Raw genomic sequence first — 12,416 nt, forward strand, 5'->3', positions numbered from 1 at the left:
AGCCTTTTGAAGCAAATCAACAGCCATGTCCAAGCACGAGTCAATATTAATTTCTGTTCTGTGTTATTTATGCTATTGTGACAACAAAATCTCAAGGCCATTAGGAGTGCAAGATCAATTATTTGTTTTTGTACAAAAAAAAAACTAAAAAACAAGAAATATACTCTAAGTATATACTCTATACTTAAAAACACATACATGAATAAAAGCCTGCAATTGAAAGCAAGCGCATGAAATAGTTAATAGTTACATATGACAACTGAGCACTGGCCTACCTAAGTTTATCCACCAGTATAACATGGTGGTGCATTACCGACAGGTATTTAATGAAGCAAAAATGAACGCCATTTCTAAAGAAAGAAACCCAATTAATAGACAAGTCCTTTTACTTCAGCCACATGTGCAACACCCGTATACAAGATCTCTAGCAGAAGCCTCAATATTAAATGAATAAATTAACAGAAATCCAGTCCACCCTGGGTTTTCTTTGCTTTTTTTTTTTTTCTCAACTTTTAAGTTCTCTGACCACCGAAACTCTGGGATTACATTTTTCCTAGGGATTTGATATGAATGCAAATTGTGTGGTTTTGTGCAAATTTTACAGGAAAGAAAACAAAAAAGTATAAATGGTTTTTTAACAACTCTTTTGAACTGCTTTGGTTGACGTCTCCTCACCATGTCTAGCTTTTCTTGAAAAGTCCGTCTTAAATATGGCTTTGTAAGTATATCTGTGACCAAATCTTTTGTTTTTTATTTTTTTTATCTGTCAGCCATGGTGGAATAAACAAATAAATAAAACAGACATGGTTTGGTTATAGCAGTAGTTTAAGCACCCACACTATTGATTCTGAATCCTGGATTGCTTTGACCCTAGCAACACAGGAGTGTGGAAATATGATTGGATAGAAACTCTAGCATACACATACACTTCTTGGAGCAGCGCAACCACAAGAAAAGCTATGAAATGAAGAGAAGTGCTAGCCTGCCACTGTAACTGAGTGTGACTCTAAAATGACATTTACTCCATGACCCTTGGTTATTAAAAAAAAAACAATACTAATAATAAATAAATAAAGATTTGTCACATGCAAATGAGCAAACACTGCAAATCTTTTTTTTTTTCTTTTGTATGTCTATTGTTCCTCACTTCTTGCCTGATTGAGACCTTTAAAAACCAAAGCACTAATGACATAATCATTGAGGGAAGGAACAAGAAGAGAGAGTGGGGAGAAAAGGAGTTGGCAGAATTCGATAGAGAGCTGAGAAATAACGGCATGTGAAAACAAGCGACGAGAGCAGTGCACAACAGAGTAACAAACAAACTACAAAGAAGGGTAATGTCAACACGTCCATCTGGGGACAGCAACACACAGCAACGTAGCGAAGCCATTTAATACGGCAAATCAGCCAAGTATAGATTACATAAACGTCAAGCAGCCAAATAACGATTGGCCAGCAGAGCTCTAACAAGCCAAGATCAACCCCGAGAGGAAAGACCCGAAAGGAACAGCAGTAAAAAATAAAAAATAAATTAATTAAAATCATGCACACAAGCACGTATGCCAATAACAGATCACAATGGTGCTACGGACCGTATTATTCTATGTCAGTGAATGTGCATGCGAATAACCATATTAATTTCAATACTAGATTAAAGGTTTAATTACACACACTAATTGCATTTTTTCTCAAAAACACAATATGCACAAGGTAGTAACATTACAATGAATGAATTCTGTTTTATCCAGGGTTGCCAAGTCTGTGTGACAAAATCATCCCAGCGTCAGCACAAAAAAGGTATGCCCTTTGAAGGTACAAACTTTTGAAATTCAGTTTTCCTTTGACAACTGTCACTGTTATGGCAAAATTACATGATATGACCTAATTTCTAAATATTTTGAGCCATGATAAAAAAAAAAAAAAAAAAAATCCTAAATAGCTCCTAATAGCCCTTATTTCATATTGAGTGATTTCTTAAATCTGATTGGTCAGAAGTTATGCATTATTTTTTTTAAACAGACAGCAGTTCCAGCTGTTGTGTGAGCAATAGGTTGATATTAAAGTGCTTGGTCATTATTGTTTCTATAGTAACAGCTCATACAGAGGCACTTGGCAGATGACCCACATAATCTAAGGCTGATATTACCTGGATTATAAAAAATGTTGTTTAACAAATTCAAATTTATAATTTTTGATGTGTGTAATACACAACATTAGCTTTAATAAAAATATTTTAAAATGTGGGACTTTTTATAAAACTAAACCAAACATTGTTCTGTACATCATTAGCAAATTGCTGTGCTCAAAGCTAAATTCATTGTTTAAAAATTTTCCATATATCATGTAAGCAAATTTTTTTAATTATATCCAAAAAAAAAAAAGAAACAAAAACCACCACACTGCACGGACATAAATGCTCCAAATGTAGACCAGTTTTGTGAGAAAACTGCAGACCGGCAAGACTCATATTATCCAGGTTTAAGAGCAACCAAACCATATGTACCTGTTATACCCTTTTTTTTAATCACTATTTACCTAAAAAATGTAACACTAGTCAGTCAAAAATGGTTTGTCCTTTTGACTGTGTGTACAAAAAAAAAAAAGCAACCAAACTTTTACAGCCACACTTCAGCTTGGAACGTATCCTACCTTCCACTCAGGCAATGTCTACATTACAAAGTCTCAAAAGCATGTGTGTGTGTGTGTGTCCGTACATGCTTGTATTTGTGTTTAAGACAAACAATTGAGATTCCTTCATTCTGACCCTCATAAACAAATGATCTCTTCAGCACAGTGGCTGATTCTCTATACACATCTCCAGCTGTTGGGATAAATAATACATTTAAGAGAATAATTTAGCAAAGCAGGGCATGGAAATTAAAAAATAAGTAAATAAATATAAAAATGCCATTGTTATTGTAATAAAAATAAAACAGATAGTGTATCAGTAGCACTTTTCATCAAATTGCAATTATATTGACTGGAAAACTATTATATAATGCAGATAATCTAACAGGTAATTGCTATTAAGCTGTATAAGTTCGTATTTGGACTTTAGACTATATGGGCTGATGTGATTTATCATTGTTTACTCGTTGTTTTCAGTTGTCCTTGTCATGTTGTACGGCTTACTATAGAAACTCACGATGAATGGACTTGTTCTGTCATCTTGAAAATGAATTTGCAATCATATGATGCACTCAAACAGAACCTGCATTCAAAGCAAGCAAGGTCTCATAACACAGTCCTGTATCATGAGAAATGTACAAACGTATACATTGGTAAAGGAAAAGAGCTTCACATCTGCAACACAAATCAAGACCTGGTGCTGTCCACATAGAAGACAAAAGGTTGGAAAGATGAAACGTCTTTGAACGGACAACAGAATCTGAGCACCACCTTTTAATTAAATGTTGTACTACGATATTAAAACGCCAATCAACACTCTCTAGAGCCTAAAGTCAGTGCGTCACGTGTGTGTGAGTGAACGACCTTCCACTGTGCAATCGAGCTGACCTCGGGGATGTGGCAAGAAAGACTTTATATCTCCATCCTCTGTACCGAAGAGACTGATATAACAAACGATAAACAATTTTATTGAACCAATTTGCTGCTTTCACACTGTGAACTGAACCCTGCATGAGCATTATTTTGTGTCTTAATGAAATGAAAACGTTTTCTGACATTTTGTTTTGTGTAAAGATTTAACAAATTTAATTCTTAAACTACTTTCTTATAATACATTGCACTAATTCCCATGTGCTATAGCTGAGCATTTACAACATTTTGGTTTTCTGATGTGTTAAAAAAAAAAAAAAAAGAAAGAAAGAAAGAAAAAACGATTGATTATAATCATCTATTTTAGGCAGCACATCCTGTAAATTGGATCCTAAACTGTCTTGCTGTTGCCCTCCTGTGGACAGAATCAGTATTGACAACTGCCATCGAACCGGATAGACAGCCTGTGTTTAGCATAGTGTTTAGCCTTCAAGCAAGTGAATCTAACATCTTTAAATTCCTACTGCTTGGTGTGTGTATGTATACTATATATATATGTAGAGAGAGACATTTTGACTGATTTTGTCTCCCTATTCCCATTGAATTCCAGCAGTTCAGTTGGTTTATTTGATGCACAGCGGCAGCCTGCAGCAGGTTTATAGGCATTTTCTAATTTGCTTTACAGCAAAAAGGGAAAAAAAAAAGAATGCAGCACCATATGCCATCAAAATAGCACTACATAAATTGTATTTCTCCCAAACGGTATTAATCAATACCATTTTTATTTGATTTAGAAGGGCCTGTACCGCCCTCGTTTTATTAAGAAGGCTATACCAGACGCATAATCACTATACATAGATTTAACATTACCTTTACAATTAAATTCTCACTGAAATTACAGAATAAATATATGCACATTTTTCTTTTTAAATCTTTGTGTGAGAGAGAGAAAACAATAAAAGTGTTTCCTACAAAGCCGTTAGTGGTAATATCCAGAAGCGTCGTTGTCTTACGAAAGTGCATTAAACTCCATAAAATCTCGAGTGTTGTTATGTATTCACAAACATTGATCCTTGGGTGTGTCTTTTTGCGAGAGGAATTCGCGTGTCTGTTTTTTGATAATATATAAAATAAATAGATCACCAAACAGTAACGCGTTGCACAGTATCTCCATTGAAGGTGAAGTATCTCAGTGAAACAGTCAGTTTCAGCAGTACCCACCCCTGCAGTTGAATGCATGCAGCAAGCTGCAATATTCTACAAACTGTGCCAGGCCTTTGGGCAAATATCCGAATGTGCATGAGAGAGGGGAAAAACGGTGAAAATGTGACGTTTCCCCCGCAGCCGTGCGGCTGAAATGCTGTGTCACGCTCTCCCCCATGCCAACCATGGCACACACAAATCGGTTCTGTATAAAAATAAGGGTCATAACATTGCTGGCTACTCTGAAAAAAGGCACTTCATTGAATATCTGAGTATGGCCTTTCCTCCAAACTAATTTGGGGGAAAATATTTTTGTGATTTTTATCACGATATATATATATATATATATATATATATATATATATATATATATATATATATATATATATATATATATATATATATATATATATATATATATATATCATGATACACATATAATATCATGCTTTATTTTATAGTGGTTGTGGTTGGGGGGTTGCTATATATGGAAGTGAGCTTACACTCTATCATCAGAACCTATATGATTTCTCCAAGACTTCGAGGTAATCCGGCTTGGTTTGGAGCTTGGCCCTTAACTCGAGGTATTCATTTTGCTCTGGAAATCCCTTTCCCCCAGTAAAAAGTAGAGTTTCTTTTAATCGGGCATCTTGCTGCAAGTCAGGATATTGCATTCCTGGAGGATGTGCATGTGCAACATGCATGTCCTTTAATTTTGGAACCGTGCCATAAAGGCAGTCTACAAACCCCACAGTCGGAGTCGGTCTCTGACTGTCAATGACCGTGGGGCAAAGCACGCCATTCTCATGAAATCCCGCCATTTCTCCAGACTGGTTGACCGTGACGATGGTGTTAAGTTGAGAATTTGACACAGCCATAGTCCACTCCTTCTCTTTCTCCAACAGAGTTCGATAATTACTGCTGTTTTCCTTTGTCTCTGAAAACCGCTCTCCATCTATTTCACCCTCACGTGGTTTGTAAATGGGATTGTTGCACATCTGAGTAACAGGGTGGGGGATGTATTCATAAACATGGCTGGAGGCAGGTTTCTCGGGCGAAGTCTGCTGTTCCTCAAATATCCGGCACTGCATCTGGATCCCGGTCAAATCCACCACTTCCTGGCGCTTCTTGAATGGAAGTTTCTTCCTTCTCCTTAATACAAAGGCGAAGAGACCAGCAGCGACAAAAACAGCAGAGATGAACAAGATCAAGAGACTGAGGATGAGGACCGAAAGTGGTATAGCCCCTGTGGAAGGGGCATATCCTAATCCAGAGTCACTGGTGGAAGTGACATCGTTAGCAAGTCCAGGAGAAGCAGCAGAAAATTTCATTTCGGGGCAGATCACCTCTATTTCCATCATGCGAAGGTCCTTGCCAAAAGCAAACTCTGGACTCTTGCAAATGACTTCTCCAACCATTATGACAGAGCTCAGTTTCTCAATCCACTGCTTGAGTGGAACAATATCGCATGAGCATTCCCATGGGTTCTGGTGCAAGTCAATCTGTACAATGGAGTCAAGGTGCTCCAGCACTCCACTCACAGGCAGATACAGGAAATAGTTGTTGCGGAGATTCAGCCTAGACAGGGAGGTGCCAGCAAACGCATCGACAGGAAGCGTGCGCAGCAGGTTGTCATTCAAAAAAACCAGCTGCAGGTTCGCCATTAGGCTGAAAGCAGCTGGTTGAATCTCTCGAATGACGTTGTATTCTAAATAAAGGTAGCTGAGCATCTGCAAACCACGGAACATGCCTGGAGTCAACCTTTCAATATCATTACCATTCAAGTATAAACTTTTCAAATTGGGCAGGTTGATGAAGGCACCTTCTTGAACATACGATATCCGATTGTTACCCAAATGGAGTAAATCCAGACTGGAAAAATTCCAAAAATCTGATCTGTATATTTTCTGAATCAAGTTTCCACTCAGATAGAGTTTTTTGGCATTCAGTGGTCGTGGCAAGAGCTCGGAGATGTTGTGAAAACCCTTCTCTTTGCAATTTACAGTGAGTCCCAAGTCATTGATGTGTAGATTACACATACATCCTGTCGGGCAGATGATTGGAATAGGTGGCCTTGTTTGATAGCCAGGTACAGGAGGTTGGTTTGGACCAGGATAAAGACTCCGTGGAGTTGGTGGTGTTTTTGTAGGTCTGGGTCGTTTGGTTGGCTTTACATATCTCTCTCTGTACTCCACTGAGGAGGCAGTGTTATGGAAAGATGACAACATGGATGAAGGTTTGGTGGGCCACATGTTCTCATTACTGAAAGGTAGCCTCGGGATGCCGAGTTTTACCTCTATCTCAGCTTCAGAAAGCAGTGGGCATAGCTCACTCCGTTTGATCTCGCGGAGATCTTTGCCATGAAAGTGAAACGGATATTCGCAAGTGATATCCCCCACCAGAGCAGTGTATGGGATCCTCTCCAGCCATGTTTTGAGCTGTACAATCTCACACACGCAGTTCCATGGATTTTCTTCGAGCTGAATCTCCATCAGACTACGGCCTACATACTCCAGCATGCCCTTATATGGAAGAGTCTTTAACCGATTGCCACGCAAATCAAGGTGCGTTAATGATACAGACCTGAATAAGAAATTGGGGAGCATGGGTATCAAATTGTCATTTAAAATAAGCACTCTGAGTTTGTGCAGGTTTCGGAAAGCACCGCTTTCGATTTTCTTTATGACATTGTAATCTGCCTGAAGGTATTCAAGGCTCTCAAGTCCAAGAAAAGTATCATTTCTGAACACCTCCAGCTTGTTCTCATGTAGAAAGAGCTTTTTTAAAATGCTCAGCCCATTGAATGCACCAGCATGAATGTCCTGCAGCGCATTGTTCCCCAAATTGAGTGACACAGCATTGTTGAGGTGCAAAAAGCTGTTAAAATACAGCTTGCGCATAGAGTTCCTCTGCAAATTAAGCTTAAAGGGCCTTGTCCATGACTGGGAGATCTGGCTGACATTTGTAAATCCTTTGCTGTCGCAGTGCACATGAAAAATGCCCTCCTTGACTTCACAGTAGCAAGGGTCAAAGCACGGCTCGTCTATTTCCTCAGACTCGTCCAACAAGGGGATCGGCGTAGTCCAACCTAAAGCTATTGTGCTTAGCAGGGTTACCCACAGCATCCTTCCTCCAAAACCTGATGAAGTTGCGGCCGAGTGCCACTTCACTGCACTGAAAGAGACACAGAGAAAGGAATAAAAGACATGAGTACACGGGCAAAGAGCTGCAGCGCTTGCACGACATTTGTGGAAATGTTTGAGGGGAATTCTTTGCAACGACAACACATTCAAACACTCACAAAATTCCACCAACGTGGCGCTAAATCAATAAAGCATCTGCCTTACAAACAATCCAGTACAGGGACAAGGATGAGCGTCATAGTGACGTGATGTTCTAGTTCTGTCGGGACAACGTACACGCCCATGTTTACAGCTACATCATTTGATTTTCTGGAAAGGTCGTGCATGTTGTTTGGTTTTGCCAGTGACAATGTGAATTTGCATAGCGCAACTGTTCCTCCAATTAATCATGTTTGGTCTTCACATCCATCAGATCAGACAGGAGCTCTCATCTTCTCTCGCTCTATCTCTCTTTCTCTCTCATCCACCCACATTATACGCACACACACACACACACACACACACACACACACACACACACACACACACATACATGCACACATGGTTAGTGGGATAGAGTGAACATTTAGCAACTTAACACTTCAGGCAGTGCTCTGCACCCTCTTTGTCATTTCACAGTACTCAGAAAATCTGACGAATAGATTGATAGATAGAAAAAGAGAGTGCAGTAGAGAGATAGAAAGAGAGAGAAAGAGTGAGAGGGAGATGCTGTTGCTTCCTCCAAAAATCTCCTATCAGACCGGCAATGCGTATCTAAATCTCTTTGCTTTTCCACACACTGAACACACTTAATTAGCTATCGGCACATTGGAGAAGAGATGCTGATGGATGAGATCGGTTAAATGTGTTACGGTCCCAGAACCTAGAAAGTGCGCTATGATCCCAAACACGCTGACTTTCGGTCAGAAATGTGCTTTTAGAATGGATGAAAGACTTCCATTAATCATCCATGCATAATTGAGGAAAATGGTAGTTGCCCCCTTAGATGAATAGCACACTTTGTGCCAGGCAAAGCCTATGCCTCGGCATTTCAGTGCGTTCTTGTATGCGTGTGTACGCGTGTGTGTGTACGTGTGTGTGCGTGTGTGTTGAAGAATACATTCCCAAATCCCGACTGTATTTGATTGCCTTATAATTATAACATCATTTCTATTCCCAGTGCTGCAGGTACCTACTCTGTTTTTTGTTGTTTTTTTGGGGGGTTTTTTAGTCGGCTCCAACTTTACATCTCCTGTGCCAGGATGGATGTAGAGACAGGTGCTCCGGAGGTTTTAGACTGGAGGGAGACATGCACTGAAACGAAAAACCGAAGAAAAAATATTCTTCTTTCCATAGAGTCCACCAACTGCAACATATCTCCATATCATAATTGCACATGCATTATAACTCCGTTACACATCCGTTTTACACTATATATTTAGAGCTTTGCAAATAGGTGATTGTGATATAAAGATTTATTTTTCAGGCCAAAAGACAATTAAAGTAATGTAGTCTTTTTTTCCTGCTTAGATTAACAATATCATCTAGAGAGGTCCTTCTGACGGCAAAAATCAATGAGCAGAGAGCAGGTTTGTATTAAAAATAGAGACTGAGATGCGTTTGTCCTCCCACGTCCGAGAATTCAGGGCAACACTCACCTCTTTTCCTAATGGACTTCAGTAGCTTCCACAAAAAAGGGGGCATCACAGAGTTTAAAGCTTGTTGGATCTCTCCGTCCTTAACATCGCTCCCTGTGTCGATTTCTGCCTTCCTCTATCTCTGCTTGCTCTTTCCAGGCAAACGAGAAGTGAAGACGTGATTGGAATGCAATGTCCCTTTTTTCTTTTTCCCCCTCTCTCCTCCGTTAGGTTGGTTTCTGGTTGCAGTTCGAAGCGACTGAGATACGGCTTAATTCATGTCTGTGGTTAAGCAGCGGCATCGACTCAGTGTGGATTCGCACAGAGGAGACGCGGTACATCGGCACGGTGCGAGACCTCACTGTGAAATGAGCTTGAAGGAAAGCGAGCAGGAGGGAGGACGAGAGATTGAAGGAAGGAGGAGGAGGAGGAGGAGAGCATCAGCCTTTCTCTCTCTTTCTCTCTCTCTCTCTCTCTCTTCCTGCATGGTTATATATTTGGTGTAGATCAGCGCATCGCATCTCCAGGCAAATGCACTTGTGTGATTTTATTAGGGAGGCAAATTGGAGTCTGTCATGTCTGTATAGCTCCTGTTTTTAATTGAACTGTATTCTATATTTATACAGAACTATTCTTTTCTGGAAGGATGAACAGCTGTGTAAAATCTCTCTCTCTCTCTCTCTCTCTCTCTCTCTCTCTATCTCTCTCTCTCTCTCTCTCTCTCACACACACACACACACACACACACACACACACACACACACACACACACACACGGTCTGGTTTCGATCTTTCTGCAGCAGGCTGAACTCATGAAAGGCTCTCTGTCTCCCCACCGATCTCTCTTCAGCAGATCTTTATTTTTCAAGCCTGTCCTGTAGTGGGCGACCAAGATCTGCGACTCCACCTCTATCCGCCCCACACACTCACTCACTCTCTCTCTCTCTCTCTCTCTCTCTCTCTCTCTCTCTCTCTCTCTCTCTCTCTCATCCACCCACATTATACGCACACACACACACACACACACACACACACACACACACACACACACACACACATACATGCACACATGGTTAGTGGGATAGAGTGAACATTTAGCAACTTAACACTTCAGGCAGTGCTCTGCACCCTCTTTGTCATTTCACAGTACTCAGAAAATCTGACGAATAGATTGATAGATAGAAAAAGAGAGTGCAGTAGAGAGATAGAAAGAGAGAGAAAGAGTGAGAGGGAGATGCTGTTGCTTCCTCCAAAAATCTCCTATCAGACCGGCAATGCGTATCTAAATCTCTTTGCTTTTCCACACACTGAACACACTTAATTAGCTATCGGCACATTGGAGAAGAGATGCTGATGGATGAGATCGGTTAAATGTGTTACGGTCCCAGAACCTAGAAAGTGCGCTATGATCCCAAACACGCTGACTTTCGGTCAGAAATGTGCTTTTAGAATGGATGAAAGACTTCCATTAATCATCCATGCATAATTGAGGAAAATGGTAGTTGCCCCCTTAGATGAATAGCACACTTTGTGCCAGGCAAAGCCTATGCCTCGGCATTTCAGTGCGTTCTTGTATGCGTGTGTACGCGTATGTGTGTACGTGTGTGTGCGTGTGTGTTGAAGAATACATTCCCAAATCCCGACTGTATTTGATTGCCTTATAATTATAACATCATTTCTATTCCCAGTGCTGCAGGTACCTACTCTGTTTTTTGTTGTTTTTTTGGGGGGTTTTTTAGTCGGCTCCAACTTTACATCTCCTGTGCCAGGATGGATGTAGAGACAGGTGCTCCGGAGGTTTTAGACTGGAGGGAGACATGCACTGAAACGAAAAACCGAAGAAAAAATATTCTTCTTTCCATAGAGTCCACCAACTGCAACATATCTCCATATCATAATTGCACATGCATTATAACTCCGTTACACATCCGTTTTACACTATATATTTAGAGCTTTGCAAATAGGTGATTGTGATATAAAGATTTATTTTTCAGGCCAAAAGACAATTAAAGTAATGTAGTCTTTTTTTCCTGCTTAGATTAACAATATCATCTAGAGAGGTCCTTCTGACGGCAAAAATCAATGAGCAGAGAGCAGGTTTGTATTAAAAATAGAGACTGAGATGCGTTTGTCCTCCCGTCCGAGAATTCAGGGCAACACTCACCTCTTTTCCTAATGGACTTCAGTAGCTTCCACAAAAAAGGGGGCATCACAGAGTTTAAAGCTTGTTGGATCTCTCCGTCCTTAACATCGCTCCCTGTGTCGATTTCTGCCTTCCTCTATCTCTGCTTGCTCTTTCCAGGCAAACGAGAAGTGAAGACGTGATTGGAATGCAATGTCCCTTTTTTCTTTTTCCCCCTCTCTCCTCCGTTAGGTTGGTTTCTGGTTGCAGTTCGAAGCGACTGAGATACGGCTTAATTCATGTCTGTGGTTAAGCAGCGGCATCGACTCAGTGTGGATTCGCACAGAGGAGACGCGGTACATCGGCACGGTGCGAGACCTCACTGTGAAATGAGCTTGAAGGAAAGCGAGCAGGAGGGAGGACGAGAGATTGAAGGAAGGAGGAGGAGGAGGAGGGAGAGCATCAGCCTTTCTCTCTCTTTCTCTCTCTCTCTTTCGCTCTCTCTCTCTTCCTGCATGGTTATATATTTGGTGTAGATCAGCGCATCGCATCTCCAGGCAAATGCACTTGTGTGATTTTATTAGGGAGGCAAATTGGAGTCTGTCATGTCTGTATAGCTCCTGTTTTTAATTGAACTGTATTCTATATTTATACAGAACTATTCTTTTCTGGAAGGATGAACAGCTGTGTAAAATCTCTCTCTCTCTCTCTCTCTCTCTCTCTCTCTCTCTCTCTCTCTCTCTCTCTCTCTCTCACACACACACACACACACACACACACACACACACACACACACACACACACACGGTCTGGTTTCGATCTTTCTGCAGCAGG

At 40.5% G+C, this 12,416-nt stretch overlaps 1 protein-coding gene across 4 annotated transcripts; it reads right to left on the bottom strand.

Moving 5' to 3' along the window:
• Positions 1 to 3,644: 3,644 nt before the first annotated feature.
• slitrk3a (SLIT and NTRK-like family, member 3a) lies at positions 3,645 to 12,104 on the bottom strand. 4 transcript variants are annotated; one of them, XM_046863765.1, is made up of 3 exons: positions 11,625 to 12,104; positions 11,165 to 11,282; positions 3,645 to 7,875 (listed from the first exon to the last, which is right to left on the bottom strand). In XM_046863765.1, the coding sequence occupies exon 3, from the start codon at positions 7,824 to 7,826 to the stop codon at positions 5,214 to 5,216; it is 2,613 nt and encodes an 870-aa protein (XP_046719721.1). In that variant the 5' UTR covers positions 7,827 to 7,875; positions 11,165 to 11,282; positions 11,625 to 12,104; the 3' UTR covers positions 3,645 to 5,213. The 4 variants fall into 4 exon arrangements, with proteins under 4 accessions (XP_046719721.1, XP_046719720.1, XP_046719722.1 ...); XM_046863764.1 differs by lacking the exons at positions 11,165 to 11,282; positions 11,625 to 12,104 and adding exons at positions 9,020 to 9,137; positions 9,482 to 9,831; XM_046863766.1 differs by lacking the exon at positions 11,165 to 11,282.
• Positions 12,105 to 12,416: the final 312 nt, after the last annotated feature.

Source organism: Silurus meridionalis, chromosome 13 (genome assembly GCF_014805685.1).
Source record: "Silurus meridionalis isolate SWU-2019-XX chromosome 13, ASM1480568v1, whole genome shotgun sequence".
NCBI lineage: Eukaryota > Metazoa > Chordata > Actinopteri > Siluriformes > Siluridae > Silurus > Silurus meridionalis.